This window comes from Poecile atricapillus, chromosome 35 (assembly GCF_030490865.1).
Source record: "Poecile atricapillus isolate bPoeAtr1 chromosome 35, bPoeAtr1.hap1, whole genome shotgun sequence".
In the NCBI taxonomy this organism is placed as follows: Eukaryota; Metazoa; Chordata; class Aves; order Passeriformes; family Paridae; genus Poecile; species Poecile atricapillus.
In genome coordinates, this window is record NC_081283.1 from 2094137 (window position 1) to 2112800 (window position 18664).

At 68.3% G+C, this 18664-nt stretch overlaps 2 protein-coding genes across 5 annotated transcripts; one reads left to right on the plus strand and one right to left on the minus strand.

Moving 5' to 3' along the window:
* Nucleotides 1-722: 722 nt before the first annotated feature.
* Nucleotides 723-9275, minus strand: RBMS2 (RNA binding motif single stranded interacting protein 2). The gene is made up of 13 exons (XM_058861067.1): nt 9061-9275; nt 6883-7031; nt 6724-6782; nt 6553-6644; nt 6310-6467; nt 5305-5376; nt 5112-5241; nt 4977-5023; nt 4700-4793; nt 4530-4577; nt 2763-2870; nt 2424-2501; nt 723-944 (listed from the first exon to the last, which is right to left on the minus strand). The coding sequence occupies exons 1-13, from the start codon at nt 9124-9126 to the stop codon at nt 864-866; spliced, it is 1182 nt and encodes a 393-aa protein (XP_058717050.1). The 5' UTR covers nt 9127-9275; the 3' UTR covers nt 723-863.
* A 5473-nt stretch (nt 9276-14748) lies between these two features.
* MIP (major intrinsic protein of lens fiber) lies at nt 14749-18545 on the plus strand. Of its 4 annotated transcripts, none has more exons than XM_058861054.1 (6): nt 14749-15313; nt 16376-16397; nt 17091-17411; nt 17482-17634; nt 17708-17788; nt 18182-18545. In XM_058861054.1, the coding sequence occupies exons 2-6, from the start codon at nt 16383-16385 to the stop codon at nt 18380-18382; spliced, it is 771 nt and encodes a 256-aa protein (XP_058717037.1). In that variant the 5' UTR covers nt 14749-15313; nt 16376-16382; the 3' UTR covers nt 18383-18545. The 4 variants fall into 4 exon arrangements, with proteins under 4 accessions (XP_058717037.1, XP_058717035.1, XP_058717036.1 ...); XM_058861052.1 differs by having other exon boundaries at nt 14751-15808; nt 16021-16397; XM_058861053.1 differs by having other exon boundaries at nt 14751-15523; nt 16021-16397.
* Nucleotides 18546-18664: the final 119 nt, after the last annotated feature.

Sequence of the window (18664 nt, forward strand, 5' to 3'; positions counted from 1 at the left end):
CGGGGGGGGCCGGGGTCCCCCCGGGGGGGGCGCGGGGGCTCTAAAGTGCCTGATTGACCCTCGGGGCGCCCGTCCAAGCTGGGGGGGGGGGGGAGAGGGGGGCTTGGTTTGTTTGTTTTTTTTTGGGGGGGGGGGGGTTATTGCACTTGACCGACCCCCCCGGGGCAGGAATGGCTGGGGGGGGGGGAGGGAAGCACCCCCGGCCCTGCGGGGGGGCTGGTGCCCGGAGTTTGGGGCGGGGGGGGGGGGTTCTCCATGGCCCCCCAACACCCCGGACCCCGGGCCGGGGGCACCGGGCAGCAGAAGGCACGGGGGGCACCGGGGCCGGCGGGGGCCGCGGGCCCTGGAAGCACGAGGGGGGGGGCGACCGGGACCCCCGGCCCCCCCCGGGGCGGCGGCGGCGGCGGCTTTTGCCTTTTTTTTTTTTTTTTCTTTTTTTTTTCTTTTTTTTTTCCTCCTTTTTTTTTTTTCCTCCTTTTTTTTTTCCTCCTTTTTTTTTTTTCTCCTTTTTTTTTTCTCCTTTTTTTTTTTCTCCTTTTTTTTTTTTTACGTTTTTTCGCCTTTTTTTTTTTTTTTTTTGTCCTTTTGGGGTCTTTTTTTTTTTTTTCCTTTTTTTCCTTTTTTAGAAAACGCGGGAGGAAGAAAAGCCCTCCGGGGGGGAGGTGGGGGTGGAAGGGGGGGGCAAAGAGAACACCCCCCCCCCCCTTCTCCGGGACCCCCCCCCCGGGCTCAGGGACCCCCGGGAGGGGCTCGGAGCTTTCCCGGTGGGTCTGGGGTCCCTCGGGCCGGGCGGGGGTCCCGGCGCGGCCCCTCCCGGGGGATTTGGGTGGGTGGGGGTCCCTCGGGCCGGGCCCCCCCCGCCGCTACTTGGGGTAGGGGTAGGGGAAGGCGCCGGGCTCGGACGGGGACTCGATGGGGCCGTGGGTCGGGGCGGCTCCGCCGTCCTGCGGGGAGGGGTTAATGCACCCCCAAATCCTGAACCCCAAAATCCTGAATCCCCAAAATCTGCACCCCCAAATCCTGAACCCCAAAATCCTGAACCCCCTAATCCTGCACTCCCAAATCCTGAACCCCCAAAATCTGCACCCCAAACCCTGCACCCCCAAATCCTGAACCCCAAAATCCTGAACCCCCTAATCCTGCACCCCAAAATCCTGAACCCCCAAAATCTGCACCCCCAAACCCTGCACCCCAAATCCTGCACCCCAAAATCCTGAACCCCAAATCCTGAACCCCAAATCCTGAACCCCCAAATCCTGAACCCCCAAAATCTGCACCCCAAACCCTGCACCCCGAATCCTGCACCCCCCAAAATCGGCACCCCAAATCCTGCACCCCAAATCCTGCACCCCAAATCCTGCACCCCCCAAAATCTGCACCCCAAACCCTGCACCCCAAATCCTGCACCCCCAAATCCTGCACCCCAAAATCCTGAACCCCAAATCCTGCACCCCAAAATCCTGAATCCCCAAAATCTGCACCCCCAAACCCTGCACCCCAAATCCTGAACCCCAAAATCCTGAACCCCCTAATCCTGCACTCCCCAAACCCTGCACCCCCAAATTCTGAACCCCAAAATCCTGAACCCCAAATCCTGAACCCCCAAACCCTGCACCCCCTAATCCTGCACTCCCCGAACCCTGCACCCCGAACCCTGCCCCCCCAAATCCTTCACCCCCAAACCCTGCACCCCCAAATCCTGCACCCCCGAACCCTCCACCCTTAAACCGTGTACCCCAAACTCTGCACCCCAAATCCTGCACCCCAAACCCTGCACCCCCAAACCCTGCACCCCCCAAATCCTACACCCCAAACCCTGCACCCCGAATCCTGCACCCCAAATCCTGCACCCCCAAAATCTGCACCCCGAATCCTGCACCCCAAACCCTGCACCCCCAAATCCTGCATCCCCGAACCCTGCACCCTTAAACCGTGTACCCCAAACCCTGCACCCCCAAATCCTGCCCCACTTACCCCCAAACCCTGCACCCCCAAACCCTGCACCCCCCAAATCCTGCACCCCCGAACCCTGCACCCTTAAACCGTGTACCCCAAACCCTGCACCCCCAAGTCCTGCCCCACTTCCCCCCAAACCCTGCACCCCCAAATCCTGGCCCCCAAACCCTCCACCCGAACCCTGCACCCCAAACCCTGCATCCCAAATTCTGAACCCCCAAACCCTGCACCCCCGAACTCTGCACCCCCAAGTCCTGCACCCCCGAACCCTGCACCCTTAAACCGTGTACCCCAAACCCTGCACCCCGAATCCTGCACCCCTGAACCCTGCACCCTTAAACCGTGTACCCCAAACCCTGCACCCCAAATCCTGCACCCCAAATCCTACACCCCCAAACCCTGCACCCCCAAATCCTGCACCCCAAACCCTGCACCCCAAATCCCCCTCCCAGTCCCCCCGCACTCACCTCCAGCGGGAGGGCGGGGGGCACCGGCGGGTACGGCGGGATGAAGGCTCCGGGGACGGCGGCGGCAGCGGGGACGTACTGGGGACAGCGGCGGGGGGGGTCAGGGGGTCCCGGAGGGGCTCAGGGGGGTCCGGGAGGGGCTCAGGGGGTTTGAGGAGGGGTCTCGGGGGGGTTTGAGGAGGGGTCTCGGGGGGGTTTGAGGAGAGGTCTCGGGGGGGTTTGAGGAGGGGTCTCGGGGGGGTTTGAGGAGGGGTCTCGGGGGGGTTTGAGGAGGGGTCTCGGGGGGGTTTGAGGAGGGGTCTCGGGGGGGTTTGAGGAGGGGTCTCGGGGGGGTCTTACCGTGCCAGCGCTGCCCAGAGAGAGGTGGCCGAGCTGCTGGGCCAGGGGGGCCACCACGGAGGGCTGGAGGGGGACAGCGTGGTCCACGGCGGGGGCCAGCACCGCGCCCTGCATGGCACTGTCAGCGTGGGGACACCGGGGGACACCGGGGGGACACCGGGGGGACACCGGGGGACATGGGGACACCGGGGGGACACCGAGGGGACAGCAGGGGGACATGGTGGGGGGCCAGCACCGCGCCCTGCATGGCACTGTCAGCGTGGGGACACCGGGGGACACCGGGGGGACACCGGGGGACACCGGGGGGACAGCAGGGGGACATGGCGGGGGGCCAGCACCGCGCCCTGCATGGCACTGTCAGCGTGGGGACACCGGGGGACACCGGGGGACACCGGGGGGACACCGGGGGACACCGGGGGGACAGCAGGGGGACACGGCAGGGGGCCAGCACCGCGCCCTGCATGGCACTGTCAGCGTGGGGACACCGGGGGACACCGGGGGGACACCGGGGGACATGGGGACACCGAGGGACATGGGGACACCAGGGGACATGGGGATACCGGGGGGACACCGAGGGGACAGCGGGGTGACATGGTGGGGGGCCAGCACCGCGCCCTGCATGGCACTGTCAGCGTGGGGACACCGGGGGACACCGGGGGGACATGGGGACACCAGGGGACATGGGGACACCGGGGGGACACCGGGGGGACAGCAGGGGGACACGGCGGGGGGCCAGCACCGCACCCTGCACGGCACTGTCAGCGTGGGGACACCGGGGGACACCGGGGGGACACCGGGGGACATGGGGACACCGAGGGACATGGGGACAGCGTGGTCCACGGCGGGGGCCAGCACCGCGCCCTGCACGGCACCATCAGCGTGGGGACACCAAGGGGACACCAAGGGGACACCAGGGGGACATGGGGGGACAGCGGGGGACAGCAACGGGACATGGGAGGGACCCAGCACCACACCCTGCACGGCACCGTCAGCGTGGGGACACCGAGGGGACACCGAGGAGACACCAAGGAGACACCGGGGGGACACGGGGACAGGGCCATGGGGACACGGGGGGCACCTGAAGAGCCATGGGGAGATGGGGGGACATGGGAACCGGGGCCATGGGGACAACGGGGACACAGGCAGCAGAGCCATGGGGACATGGGGGAGATCGGGGGGGACATGGGGGGACATGGGGGTGACACAGGGACCAGAGCCATGGGGGGACATAGAGAGGACACAGGGACCAGGGACATGGGGGGGACCATGGGGTGGCACTGGGGGGACACAGGGGGGGACCATGGGGACACGGGGTGGCCATGGGGACACTGAGGGCACACAGAGGAGGGGGAGGTACAGGGACAAGGACCATGGGGACACACGGGGGACACAGTGAGTGGGACATGGGGACACAAAGGGGACACAACAGGGGAGGGCACAGAGGGACCGGGGCTGTGGGGACACTGGGGACATGGGGGACACTGGGGACATGGGGAGGGGACAGAGCCCAGGGACCACCAGGTGAGGTTAAAATGGGTGGGGTCTGTCACAGGTGGGTGTGGCTTCCTGGCAAAGTGGGAGGGGCTTGGCTGCAGGGGGCGGGGCAGGAGTGGGTGGGGCCGATCCAAGCGGGGCTCCCGCCACCCCTCCCCCCCTCCGGGCGTGGCCCCGGGCGTGGCACCGGGCGTGGCCCCGGGTGTGGCACCGGGCGTGGCACCGGGCGTGGCACCGGGCGTGGCACCGGGCGTGGCACCGGGCGTGGCTCACCGTGGGCTGCACGAGGTAGGACTGGTGCATCCAGGTGGGGCCGTGGACCTGTGGGTGGCACCAGGTGGGAGCAGGTGGGGACTCCCCCAAACGCTCCGCCCCTTACCCAGGTGGGGACCCCCCCCCCCCCCTCCCTGCCAGGACCCCCCCCAAATCAAACCCCCCCGTACCTGGTAGGAGGACACTGGGGAGGGCAGGTAGGGGGCCAGGGCGGCGGGGGGGAGCATCCGGCCGGGGGCCAGCCCGTAGGGCGCCGGGTAAAACCTGCAGGGTGGTGGGTCAGGGTTGGGGGGCCACAGCCGGCAGCCCCCACCCCACCAGGGCTGGGGGGCCACGGTCTGCACCCCCACCAGGCTGGGGGTCCACGGTCTGCACCCCCACCAGGGCTGGGGGGCCACAGCCAGCAGCCCTCACCCCACCAGGGCTGGGGGTCCCTGGGGCACCCACCCGTTCTGCAGCGCCGTCGCGGGGTCGTAGGCCAAGGTCACGGTGCCCTGGGGTGGGGGGAAAGGGTCAGAGCTGCCCTTCAGCCCCCCCCCAGCACCCCCAAAGCCCCCTCCCCAAACCCCTGTGCCCCCTCACCGCGTCGCTGTCCCGGGCCCAGGCTCTGCCGTTGGACACGAACTTGCCCTGGCTCTGCCGCTTCTTCTGCCCCCCATCAGCGAATTTGCAGAGTAGGGGGTCTGGGGGGGCTGGGGAGGGGGTGTCAGTGCTGCCAGCCAGCCCCCAGCACCCCCAGAATCCCCTCCCAGGACCCCCCAAGCCCACCTGGCACCCCGGGGGGGTTTTGATGAATTTCCCGTTGAAGTGGGTGATGACGGCCTCGCACTTCTCCGTGGATTCCATCCTGGGGGGAGCGGGGCTGGGCCGGGGGCCACAGGCAGAGCCCCCCCAGCCCCCCAGATTCGTGTGGCCCCCCCCCAATACCCCCTTCAGCTTCCCCCATCCCTATCTGCCCCCCCTCAGCCCCGTGCAGCCCCCAAACCCCTGCACACTCCCCATCCTCCCAAGCCCCCCCAGCTCTGTGCATCCCCCATCCCCATGTATCCCCCAGCCCTCCCCCATCCTCCTGGGCCCCCCCAGTTCTGTGCAGCCCCCCAACTCCTGCCCCCCCAGCCCTCCCCATCCCCTACAGCCCCCCAGTTCTGTGCAGCCCCCCCAGCTCTGTGCATCCCCCATCCCCATGTGTCCCCCAGCCCTCCCCATCCTCCTGAGCCCCCCCAGCCCCATAAACCCCCCCCAGTTCTGTGCAGCCCCCTCAGTGCTGTGCAGCCCCCCAACTCCCTGCCCCCCCCGCCCTCCCCATCCTCCTGAGCTCCCCCAGCCCCATAAACCCCCCCAGTGCTGTGCAGCCCCCCAACTCCCTGCCCCCCCCGCCCTCCCCATCCTCCTGAGCTCCCCCAGCCCCATAAACCCCCCCAGTGCTGTGCAGCCCCCCAACTCCCTGCCCCCCAGCCCTCCCCATCCCCTACAGCCCCCCAGTTCTGTGCAGCCCCCCCAGCTCTGTGCATCCCCCATCCCCATGTGTCCCCCAGCCCTCCCCATCCTCCTGAGCCCCCCCAGCCCCATAAACCCCCCCCCCCAGTTCTGTGCAGCCCCCTCAGTTCTGTGCAGCCCCCCAACTCCCTGCCCCCCCAGCCCTCCCCATCCTCCTGAGCCCCCCCAGCCCCATAAACCCCCCCAGTTCTGTGCAGCCCCCCAACTCCCTGCCCCCCCAGCCCTCCCATCCTCTTGGTAGGCACTACCGACCCCCCCCGGGCCCTGCCAGGCCCCCCCGTACCGTGCGAAGCCCACCCCCCGGCTGGCCCCGTGGGGGTCCCGCAGGATGCGGGTGGAGACCACCTGCCCAAAGGGCTTCAGCAGCGCCTCCAGCTCCTGCTCGTCCACGCCCAGCGGCAGGTTGGAGATGTACAGGTTGGTGGGGTCCTGCTCCTGTTGCTGTGGGGAGGGTCAGGGGGGCTGCCTGGGCTCCTGGGGGGGTCACGGGGGGCTCTGGGGTCGGGGGGGGGGCGGGGGTCCATACCTTGGCCATCTGAGCCTGGACCCCGCTGGCCTTCAGCGCCGTGACGGCCTTTTGGGCGGCTGTGGGGCTGTCAAAGTCCACAAAACCATAACCTGGGGAGGGGGGAGAGGTCAGAGAGACCCTCCAGAGCCCCCCCGGACCCCCCTCCATCCAGCCCTGCTGCCCCCCAACCTTTGCACTTGTTGGTTGTCTTGTCCAGGATGGCTTTGGTGGAGACGATCTTCCCATAGCTGGGGGGGCGGAAAAGGGGGAGTCAGAGCTCAGTGGGACCCCCAGCCCTCCCTGGGGGGCTCCAGGGGGGGGAAAGGGTGGGACCCCAGCCCCACTCACGGCTGGCAGAGCTTGACCAGGTCCTGGTCTGTGGTGCCGGGGTGCAGCCCCCGGATGTAGAGGTTGGTCTTGCTGAGCTGGTCCGGGGGCCCCCCCGGCGGGGCTGGGGCTGGGGGGTCCCAGGGGCTGGGCCGGGGCACATAGGGCTGCTGGGGGGGTGGGAGGGGGTCAGGACCCACCGCGGCTCTGCCTCAGCCCCCCCAAAATCCTCCCCTTCAAGGAGCCAGCGTGGGTGTGGGGAGGGGCTGCCAGAGCCCCCCACAGTGGGGGGGTCTGCCCATCCCGGGGGGGCTGCACCCCTGGGAACCCCCCCACTGCTCCCGGGGACTCCCGAGGCAGCCGAAACCTCTGGGCTGATGTCAATGTGCAAATGTGAATCAGCCGCCCCCAGACCCCCCCCGGACACCCCCGGGACCCCCGGGAATGCCGTCACCTCTCCGGGACCCCTGAACCCCATCATTTCCCCCCCACCCCATTATCTCACCCCCAGACCCCATCTCTCCCCACTGGAGTCCCCATCATCCCCCCCAAAACCCCCCCGGGGGTCCCCATCCTCCTCACCCCCGGGGGTCCCCATCCTCCTCACCCCCGGGGTCCCCCACCCTCCTCCCCCGGGGGTCCCCATCTCTCCTCCCTCAGGGGTCCCCCACCCTCCTCCCCCTGGGGTCCCCATCTCTCCTCCCCGGGGGTCCCCATCTTCCTCCCTCAGGGGTCCCCACCCTCCTCCCTCCCTCGGGACCCCCAGACCCGTCCCTCCCTCCCGAAGGTCCCCAATTTCCTCTCCAGCGAGGTTCCCTTAACCCACTCGGGGGTCCCCATTTCCCACCCCGGGACCCCTGCACCCCGTCACCGCCCCCCTGCAGGGTCCCCTGTCACCCCCCTGTCCCGGGGTCCCCATCGCCCCCACAGGGGTGTCCCTGTCGCCTGTCCCCTGCCCAAGTGCCACCCCCACGTCCCCCGTCCCCCCCCCAGCTCCCGGTATCCCCCCCAGTTCCCGGTATCCCCCCCAATCCCGGTATCCCTCCCAGCTCCCGGTATCCCCCCAAATCCCGGTATCCCCCCCAAATCCCCGGTATCCCCCCCCAATCCCGGTATCCTCCCAGCTCCCGGTATCCCCCCAAATCCCGGTATCCCCCCCAGGTCCCGGTATCCCCCCCAAATCCCGATATCCCCCCCCAGCTCCCGGTATCCCCCCCAAATCCCGGTATCCCCCCCAGCTCCCGGTATCCCCCCCAAATCCCGGTATCCCCCCCAAATCCCGGTATCCCTCCCACTCCCGGTATCTCCCCCAAATCCCGGTATCCTCCCCAAATCCCGGTATTCCCCCCAAATCCCGGTACCCCCCCAGGTCCCGGTATCCCCCCAGGTCCCGGTATCCCCCCCAGGTCCCCGGTATCCCCCCCAAATCCCGGTAACCCCCCCAGCTCCCGGTATCCCCCCCAGCTCCCGGTACCCCCCCAGGTCCCGGTATCCCCCCAGGTCCCGGTATCCCCCCAGGTCCCGGTATCCCCCCCAAATCCCGGTATTCCCCCCAGCTCCCGGTATTCCCCCCAAGCTCCCGGTATCCCCCCCAAATCCCGGTATCCCCCCCAAATCCCGGTATCCTCCCCAAATCCCGGTATCCCCCCCAGCTCCCCGGTACCCCCCCCAAGCTCCCGGTATCCCCCCCAAATCCCGATATCCCCCCCCAGCTCCCGGTATCCCCCCAAATCCCGGTATCCCCCCCAAATCCCGGTATCCCCCCCAAATCCCGGTATCCCCCCAGCTCCCGGTATCCCCCCCAAATCCCGGCCCTGCTGCAGCTCGGGGTGTCCCCCCGGGGGGCGGCCAGGATGGGGGTGACCCCCCCCCCCGTCCCCTCCCCCTCCAGCAGCACTACTGACGGGGCAAAGAGGGAAACTGAGGCACGAACGCGGCGTGGGGGGGGGGAGGGCGGACACACGGGACCCCCCCCCGGAGCCGCGCCGGGAGAACCGGAGAGAGGCGATCAGCGGAGCTCCGAGCGCTGCCGCTCCCGGTGTGAGGGGGGGGGTCAGAGGGGTGTCCCCCCCGCCTTCCCGGGAACCCCATTTCCGCCCCCCCCCCCGGGCCTGTCCCGCCGGGCCGGCCCCGGAGCCGCCCCCACCGGGCCGGGCCCTCCTCGGAACCCCCCCGGCCGCCGCCCCCCCGGGCCGGTACCTTCTTGCCGCCCTTGTTGTAGGCGAAGGCGGGGAGCCCCGAGCGCGGCGGCACCGAGAGCAGCATTTTCCCGAGCGCGAGGGGCCGGGACCGGGCGTGACGTCACACCGGGAGCCAGCCTGGAATCCGGGCGGGCCCCGCCGCGCCGGGTCCTAGCGCCGCTCCCCCGCCCGCCCGCCCGGTGCTGCCGCGGCCTGTCCCGCTGTCACCCCCACCCACCGGTGTCAGTCACACCCCCCGGTGTCACCCCCCCCCCCCCGGTGTCAGTCACCCCCCGGTGTCACCCCCCGGTGTCAGTCACCCCCCGGTGTCACCCCCCCCGGTGTCACCCCCCCCGGTGTCAGTCACACCCCCCCCGGTGTCAGTCACCCCCCGGTGTCACCCCCCCCCCCCCCCCGGTGTCACCCCCCCCCCGGTGTCAGTCACACCCCCCCCGGTGTCAGTCACCCCCCGGTGTCACCCCCTCCCCGGTGTCAGTCACATCTCCCGGTGTCACCCCCACCCCGGTGTCAGTCACATCCCCGGTGTCAGTCACACCCCCGGTGTCAGTCACCCCCCGGTGTCAGTCACACCCCCGGTGTCACCCCCCCCGGTGTCAGTCACACCCCCCGGTGTCAGTCACCCCCCGGTGTCACCCCCCCCGGTGTCACCCCCACCCCGGTGTCAGTCACATCCCCCCGGTGTCAGTCACCCCCCGGTGTCAGTCACACCCCCCGGTGTCACCCCCCCGGTGTCAGTCACACCCCCCCCCGGTGTCACCCCCCCCCCGGTGTCACCCCTCCGGAGCTGCCCGTCCTCCCCCGGTGTTCCCCGTTACTCCTCCCGGTGTCCCCCGTCACCCCCCGGACGTGCCCATCACCCCCCCGGTGTCACCCCCCGGTGTCACCGCCCCCGGTGCTGCCCGTCCTTCCCCCGGTGTTCCCCGTTACTCCTCCCGGTGTTCCCCGCCACCCCCCGGTGTTCCCCGTCACCCCCTCCTGGTGTTCCCCGTTACTCCTCCCGGTGTTCCCCGCCACCCCCCGGTGTTCCCCGTCCTCCCCCGGTGTTCCCCGTTACTCCTCCCGGTGTTCCCCGTCACCCCCCGGTGTCCCCCGTCACCCCCCGGACGTGCCCCATCACTCCCCCGGTGTCACCCTCCCCGGTGTCACCTTCCCGGTGCTCCCCGTTACTCCTCCCGGTGTTCCCCGCCACCCCCCGGTGTTCCCCGTCACCCCCCGGACGTGCCCCATCACCCCCCCGGTGTCCAACCCCCCCGGTGCCGCCCGTCACCCCTCGGACCCCCCCCCCCTCCCATCGCTCCCCCGGTCCTGCCCCGGGTGTCACCCCCCCGTGTCACCCCCCGGTGTCACCCCCCGGTGCTGCCCCTCGCCGCCCCCCGGTGTCACCCCCGGTGTCACCCCCCACGACACCGACGAACCCCCTGGGGGTCTCTGGATATTTCCCCTCCCCCACAAATGAGTCCCCCGGTGAGACCCCCCCCCTCCCCCCAGACCGCCCGGGACACCGGGGGGACACCGGGGGAACACAGCGGCGGCGGGGGGAGATCCCGCACCCATCCTCAGCCGCATCGGCGTCAAACCGGGGGGTCGCTCTCACGAATCCCCGGGGGGGCTGCACCCACCGAGCCCCCCCTCCGCTCCGGGGGATGTCATGGACCCCCCCCCCCCAAAACCCCTGAGCGGCCCCTTTAAGTGAAGCCCCCGCCCACCGCCGCCATTACCCCTCGGCCCCGCCTCCCCGCCCGCACCGTGGGCGCGGCCATTTTGGAGGCGCTGGTCACGTGGTGCGACTCCACACCCCGCCCGTCGCCATATTGGCGCCTTTCCTCTGTCACGTGACCTGGGCAGGCCCCGCCCCCGCTGAGGCGGCGCTGGGGGCCGCCATATTGGAGTCGGGAAAGGGGGAATTTGGGGGTACCTGAGGGTTCTGTGGGACGAGATTGGGGGTTCCTAGCGGGGTCTGGGGCCTGCAGGGCAGGATTGAGGGGTGCTGGGGTTCTGTAGAGTAGGACGGGAGGATTCTGGGGGTACCTGGGGGGTCTCTGAGGCATCCTGGGGACACCTGAGTGTCTGTAGGGCAGGATTGGGGGACCCTGAGGGGGGTCTTTGGGGCAGGTTGTGACATCTTGGGGGGGCTACAGGGCAGGACTGGGGGTGCTGGGGCACCTCGGGGGGGGTCTGTGAGGCAGAAAGGGGCAGCGGGGGGCTCCTGAGGGACTATGGGCAGGATTGGGGGTGTCATGGGGGAGCTCTGGGGGGCACCTGAGATCTGTGGAACAAGCTGGGAGTGCTGGGCGGGGGCTGTGGGGCAGGATGGGGCACCTGGAGGGTCTGAAGGGCAGGATTGGGGGGTTATGGGCACCTGGAGGGTCTAAAGGGCAGGATTGGGGGGGTTATGGGCACCTGGGGGTTCTAAAGGGCAGCATTGGGGGGGTTATGGGGCACCTGGAGGGTCTAAAGGGCAGGATTGGGGGGGTTATGGGGCACCTGGGGGGTCTAAAGGCCAGGCTTGGGGGTTTATGGGGCACCTGGGGGGTCTGAAGGGCAGCATTGGGGGGTTATGGGGCACCTGGGGGGTCTAAAGGGCAGCATTGGGGGGGTTATGGGGCACCTGGGGGGTCTGAAGGGCAGCATTGGGGGGTTATGGGGCACCTGGAGGGTCTAAAGGGCAGGATTGGGGGGGTTATGGGGCACCTGGAGGGTCTAAAGGGCAGCATTGGGGGGGTTATAGGGCACCTGGAGGGTCTAAAGGGCAGGATTTGGGGGGTTATGGGGCAGCTGGGGGGTCTAAAGGGCAGGATTGGGGGGGTTATGGGGCACCTGGGGGGTCTAAAGGGCAGCATTGGGGGGGTTATGGGCACCTGGGGGGTCTAAAGGGAAGGATTGGGGGGTTATGGGGCACCTGGAGGGGTCTAAAGGGCAGGATTGGGGGGGTTATGGGGCAGCTGGGGGGTCTGAAGGGCAGGATTGGGGGGGTTATGGGGCACCTGGAGGGTCTAAAGGGCAGGATTGGGGGGGTTATGGGGCACTGGGGGGTCTAAAGGGCAGGATTGGGGGGGTTATGGGGCACCTGGAAAGTCTAAAGGGCAGGATTGGGGGGTTTATGGGGCAGCTGGGGGGTCTAAAGGGCAGCATTGGGGGGGTTATGGGGCACCTGGGGGGTCTAAAGGGCAGGATTGGGGGGGTTATGGGGCACCTGGAGGGTCTAAAGGGCAGCATTGGGGGGTTATGGGGCACCTGGAGGGTCTAAAGGGCAGGATTGGGGGGTTATGGGGCACCTGGGGGGTCTAAAGGGCAGCATTGGGGGGGTTATGGGGCACCTGGGGGGTCTAAAGGGCAGCATTGGGGGGGTTATGGGCACCTGGGGGGTGTAAAGGGCAGGACTGGGGGGTTATGGGGCACCTGGGGGGGCTAAAGGTCAGGATTGGGGGGGTTATGGGGCACCTGGGGGGTCTAAAGGGCAGGACTGGGGGGTTATGGGGCACCTGGGGGGGCTAAAGGTCAGGATTGGGGGGGTTATGGGGCACCTGGGGGGGCTAAAGGTCAGGATTGGGGGGGGTTATGGGGCACCTGGGGGTCTAAAGGGCAGGATTGGGGGGTTATGGGGCACCTGGGGGGTCTAAAGGTCAGGATTGGGGGGGTTATGGGGCACCTGGGGGGTCTAAAGGGCAGCATTGGGGGGGTTATGGGCACCTGGGGGGTCTAAAGGCAGGATTGGGGGGGTTATGGGGCACCTGGAGGGTCTAAAGGGCAGCATTGGGGGGTTATGGGGCACCTGGAGGGTCTAAAGGGCAGGATTGGGGGGTTATGGGGCAGCTGGGGGGTCTAAAGGGCAGCATTGGGGGGGTTATAGGGCACCTGGGGGGTCTAAAGGGCAGGATTGGGGGGTTATGGGGCACCTGGGGGGTCTAAAGGTCAGGATTGGGGGGTTATGGGGCACCTGGGGGGTCTAAAGGGCAGCATTGGGGGGGTTATGGGGCACCTGGGGGGTCTAAAGGGCAGGATTGGGGGGTTATGGGGCACCTGGGGGGTCTAAAGGGCAGCATTGGGGGGGGCTGTGGGGCAGGATGGGGCACCTGGAGAGTCTAAAGGGCAGAATTGGGGGGGTTATGGGGCACCTGGGGGGTCTAAAGGGCAGCATTGGGGGGGTTATAGGGCACCTGGGGGGTCTAAAGGGCAGGATTGGGGGGTTATGGGGCACCTGGGGGGTCTAAAGGGCAGGATTGGGGGGTTATGGGGCACCTGGGGGGTCTAAAGGGCAGGATTGGGGGGGTTATGGGGCAGCTGGGGGGGCTAAAGGGCAGGATTGGGGGGTTATGGGGCACCTGGGGGGTCTATAGTACAAGATGAGGGGAGGTCTTGGGGTCACCTGAGGGGTCTGTGGGTTCTGGGGGTCCCCAGAGGGTCTGTGGGGTGACAATCCCAGGAATGTTCTGTCATGGGGAGAACGGGGGGGGTCCCAGCCCAGCTGAGCCCACCCTGGCACCAGCTCAGCCGGGGGGGGCCGGGACAGGGTCTGGGGGAGCCCCTCCATTTCTCCCCTTCTCTGCAGGTCCCCGTGTCCTGCTCGGTGTCCCCCCGAATGTCCCCTCCCTGTTCCCCCCCCGTGACAGGCCACATGTCCCACAGTGTCCCCCCCCCAACACTTGTCACCCCAGTGTCTCCCCCGGGCTGTTCCCCACTGTCCATCTCGAGTGTTCCCCCTCCCCATTGTCCCCCCACATGTCCCCCCCGTATTCCCCCCCCCCAGTGCTGTCCCCCCGGTGTCCCCCCGCGTGTCCCGGCGCTGTCCCAGCTCTTTGTGGCCGCGGATTGTTCTGGCTTTGCCGGGCTCAGCAGCGCCGGGGCCCCCCCCGTGCTGAGCCAGGGCTTCGCCCGCTGACTCACCCCACGTGCGGGGCCGCTGCTGAGCCGGCAGAGCCTCGGCCCGGGGGGGCACCGGGGCTGGCCCCCCCAGACCCCTCCCGCCACCCCCGCACGGTGGGGTCAGCCCCGGGCTCGTCCCGGGTGTGTGATCACCCTGGGATAGCCCTGTCCCTGAACTGTGTCCAGGTGTGTCACCCCCCCGGGGACAGCCCTGTCCCTGAATTGTGTCAGGTGTGTCACCCCCCCTGTACCTGAACTGTGTCAGGTGTGTCACCCCCCCTGTACCTGAACTGTGTCAGGTGTGTCACCCCCCCGGGGACAGCCCTGTCCCTGAACTGTGTCAGGTGTGTCACCCCCCCCCGGGGACAGCCCTGTCCCTGAATTGTGTCAGGTGTGTCACCCCCCCGTCCCTGAACTGTGTCAGGTGTGTCACCCCCCCTGTCCCTGAATTGTGTCAGGTGTGTCACCCCCCCCTGTCCCTGAATTGTGTCAGGTGTGTCACCCCCCCCCCGGGGACAGCCCTGTCCCTGAACTGTGTCAGGTGTGTCACCCCCCCCGGGGACAGCCCTATCACTGAATTGTGTCAGGTGTGTCACCTCCCCGGTGACAGCCCTGTCCCTGAATTGTGTCAGGTGTGTCACCCCCCCCTGTACCTGAACTGTGTCAGGTGTGTCACCCCCAGGACAGCCCTGTCCCTGAATTGTGTCAGGTGTGTCACCCACCGCCGTCCCTGAATTGTGTCAGGTGTGTCACCCCCCCGGGGACAGCCCTGTCCCTGAACTGTGTCAGGTGTGTCACCTCCCCGGGGACAGCCCTGTCCCTGAATTGTGTCAGGTGTGTCACCCCCCCTGCTATACCTGAACTGTGTCAGGTGTGTCACCTCCCCGGGGACAGCCCTGTCCCTGAATTGTGTCAGGTGTGTCACCCCCCCTGTCCCTGAATTGTGTCAGGTGTGTCACCCCCCCGTCCCTGAACTGTGTCAGGTGTGTCACCCCCCCGTCCCTGAACTGTGTCCAGGTGTGTCACCCCCCCTGTCCCTGAATTGTGTCAGGTGTGTCACCCCCCCTGTCCCTGAACTGTGTCAGGTGTGTCACCCCCCCCATCCCTGAACTGTGTCAGGTGTGTCACCCCCCTGTCCCTGAACTGTGTCAGGTGTGTCACCCCCCCCGTCCCTGAATTGTGTCAGGTGTGTCACCCCCCCCGTCCCTGAATTGTGTCAGGTGTGTCACCCCCCCCGGGGACAATCCCATTCCCCAGCTCGTCCCGGGTGTGTGACCCTCTCAAGGACCCTGTCCCCACTCTTGTCACGTGTGTGAGACCCCCTTTGCTGCTGCCCCCTCCGGGACCCGACACAACAGTGACAGCCCAGTCCCCAATTCTTGCCCCAGGTGTGTGACCCCCCAGGGTCAGCCCTGTCCCCAGTTCTTGCCCCAGGTGTGTGACCCATCTTGGTCCCCCTTCCAGGGACAGCGCTGTCCCTGTCACACCTTACATGTGTCACCCCTCCTGTTGCCCCACCAGGGACCCTGTCCCCACTCTTGGCTCAGGTGTGTGACCTGCTCAGCCCCTCTGGGGTCCTGTCCCTGTGCTCATCTCAGGTGTGTCAATGTCACCCTGTCCCCTGTGACCCCCTCAGCCCCTCCTGGGGTCCTGTCCCTCTGCTTATCTCAGGTGTGTCAATGTCACCCTGTCCCCTGTGACCCCCTCAGCCCCTCCTGGGACCCTGTCCCTGTGCTCATCTCAGGTGTGTCAATGTCACCCTGTCCCCTGTGACCCCCTCAGCCCCTCCTGGGGTCCTGTCCCTGTGCTCATCTCAGGTGTGTCAGTGTCACCCTGTGACCCCCTCAGCCCCTCCTGGGGTCCTGTCCCTCTGCTCATCTCAGGTGTGTCAGTGTCACCCTGTGACCCCCTCAGCTCTTCCTGGGACCCTGTCCCTGTGCTCATCCCAGGTGTGTCAGTGTCACCCTGTCCCCTGTGACCCCCTCAGCCCCTCCCGGGGTCCTGTCCCTGTGCTCATCTCAGGTGTGTCAATGTCACCCTGTCCCCTGTGACCCCCTCAGCCCCTCCCGGGGTCCTGTCCCTCTGCTCATCCCAGGTTGTGACCCCCCCAGGGACAGCCCTGTCCCCACTCTCATCCCAGGTGTGTGACCCCCCCCTCTCATCCCCCCCAGCCTTTCATCCTGGCCTTTCATCTTTGGTTGTCCTGGCAACACCCCAAAGTGTCTCGGGGGTTGCCATGGCACCCAAGGGATGCTCCAAGCCAAGGACCCCCACAGCTCCCTCCCAAAGTCCTTCCCCACCCTCAGCACCTCAGAGGTGCCCAGTGCCAAGGGGGTGGCAGTGCTGGGGGGGTGACAGGAGGACGGGAGGGTGACAGGGACAGGGGTGGCAGTGCCAGGGGGCAGGAGGTGCCCCCAGCCCGGTGTGCTCTGCGCTCCCCCCTCCCACAGCTGCACCATGGCCATCGGGGAGGTAAGACCCTGCGAGCGGCCCCGACCCCTGAACCCCCCCAAAGCCAAAACCCCCCGAGTCCCTCCCTGCCCGGGGGATGGGGGAGCAGCCCCTAAATCATGGGGACTCCCCAAGCCTGTCACTTCAGTGCCCAGCCCGTAGCCCCTGCACAGGGGTCTCTGTGTGCCCCTCACCGTGGCCCCCGGCCCTGCCATGGCTGCTGACCCCACCTTCATCCCTGTGACCCCATTGCCAGGACATCCTGTCACCACAGTGCCCAGGCACTGAGGGGTCCCATCCCCAAGGTACCCCGTCTCTGAGGTACCCCATCCCCGTGGTACCTGGGGCATCCTGTTTCCATGGCACCCCATTGCCCCAGTACCCCCCACTGCAGTACCTGGGTGCTGAGGGGTCCCATCCCCAAGGTACCCCATCTCTGAGGCACCCCATCCCCGTGGGTACCCCAAAACTGGGGCACTCTGTTGCCGGAGCACCCCATCACCGAGGGACCCCCCCACACTGAGGTACCCAGGTGCTGAGGGGATCCCCTCACGATCCCCCATCCCTGGGGCATCCTGTCACCACGGCACCCCAATCCTTGGGCACCTCCCCTCCGAAATACCCCATCCCCAAGTCCCCCATGTCATCCCCTCCCTGTGCCACCCCCTCCTGGCAGTGCCTGTGGGGTGACCCCCGGCCCCGCTGTCCCCCCAGGAGCTGCGCAGCGGCCGCTTCTGGCGGGGGGTGCTGGCGGAGCTGGCGGCGACCCTCATCTTCGTGGGGATGATCCTGGGGGCTTCGGCAGCACCGGGGCCACTGGCGCCGGCGCTGGCCGGAGGGTTGGTGGCCGGGGGGCTCGTCTGCACCCTCGGGGGCCCCCAGGCCAACCCCGCGCTGACGCTGGCCCTGCTGTGCACCCGCAAGCTGAGCGCCCTGCGTGGGGCCGCGGGGCTCCTGGCTCAGTGCGCGGGGGCCACGCTGGCCTCTGCCGCTGCCCGTGCAGCGCTGCCGGACGACACCGGCCTCGTCACCAGGGTGAGTGTCCCCGTCCCTGTTCCCATCCCTGTGCTCATCCTGTGACACTGGACAGGTGTCCCTCCCGCAGGTGAGCGCGGTGGGGACAGCGGGGACAGCGCTGGCCTGGGAGACCTTCGCCACCTTCCAGCTGGGCTTGGCCGCCTTCGCCGCTGCTGAACACGCGGCCCCGCAGGCCGGGCTGGCCCTGGGCAGCGCCGTGGCCGCCGGTGCCCTGGCCGCAGTAAGGACCCCCCATGTGCCACCCGCCCGGGGGGGTCCCCACCCCAGCAGCCCCTGACCCCCATCTCCCACAGGGGCCATTCTCGGGGGGCAGCATGAACCCCGCGCGCTCCCTGGGGCCGGCCATCGTCACCGGCGTCTGGGATGATCACTGGGTGAGTTGGGGGCACCCCCGGACTCCCCCAGAGTCCCCAAGTAAGGGCGGGTCCCGCGGCTGCAGGGTGTGACCGCTGCGGTCCCATCCCCACCCCAGGACAGCGGTTCCTGGTCTTCCCTTCCCTTGAGCTGTGTCCCCAGCTTTGGGGCCCTCGTGGTGCCACCATCGCAGGACGTTTGTCTCCCCCACTGCCAGCTTTGGGACAGAGCCCACCTCATCCCCATCCTTGCGATGGGCCCCCTTCCCCAATCCCCCTACCCCCAACGTGTGACGCCCCCTCCCCACAGCTCCTCATCCCTGGGGCAGGTTCCTCCGCTCAGTCCCCATCACTGGGGTGGGGTCCCCTGTCCCCCCCATCCCTGGGACACCCCAGCACTCTGTGCCCCTCCAGGTGTACTGGCTGGGGCCGGTGCTGGGCGCGGTGCTGGCCGGGCTCTCCTACGAGTTCATCCTGGCGCCCGGAGCCTCCCGGGAGAAGCTGGGTGCCTGCCTCGCCTGCCGGGACGTGGCTCTGGTGGAGACCCCCAGCCTGTCCCCCTCCTCAGTGGCCCACGGCCCCCCGGTCGAGCAGCAGGAGCAGGGCACTGCCTGAGCCCCCCACACTCCTCCCCAGCCCCCCGATCCTCCACACCCTGACACCGGATCCTCGCCGCCGCCAGAACCTTCCGTGGGGCACCCGCAGGATGGGGGGCTCTGTGCCCCCTCCCCTTTCACTGTCCTCTCCCCCGTGGGGGGATTAAAGGTGTGTTGGGGTCGCAGGTGGGTGCGGAGTGATGCTGTGAGGGGACGGGGACGGGGGGGTCTCGACCACCGCCCTGCGCCCTCGGTGTGCGGCGGCACCGGGGCTGCGGGCGGGCGGGTGCCCCCTCCCCGC

Excerpts from the sequence above, each read along its gene's own strand:
- RBMS2 (XM_058861067.1), bottom strand. The coding sequence starts at position 9,126 with ATGCTGCTCTCGGTGCCGCCGCGCTCGGGGCTCCCCGCCTTCGCCTAC. Across the intron at positions 6,468-6,552 it reads TCCAGGCTCAGATGGCCAAG|CAACAGGAGCAGGACCCCAC; the intron begins GTATGGACCCCC and ends CCCTCCCCACAG. Across the intron at positions 5,377-6,309 it reads CGGGGGGTGGGCTTCGCACG|GATGGAATCCACGGAGAAGT; the intron begins GTACGGGGGGGC and ends CGCTCCCCCCAG.
- MIP (XM_058861054.1), top strand. Across the intron at positions 17,412-17,481 it reads ACACCGGCCTCGTCACCAGG|GTGAGCGCGGTGGGGACAGC; the intron begins GTGAGTGTCCCC and ends TCCCTCCCGCAG. Across the intron at positions 17,789-18,181 it reads GCGTCTGGGATGATCACTGG|GTGTACTGGCTGGGGCCGGT; the intron begins GTGAGTTGGGGG and ends GTGCCCCTCCAG.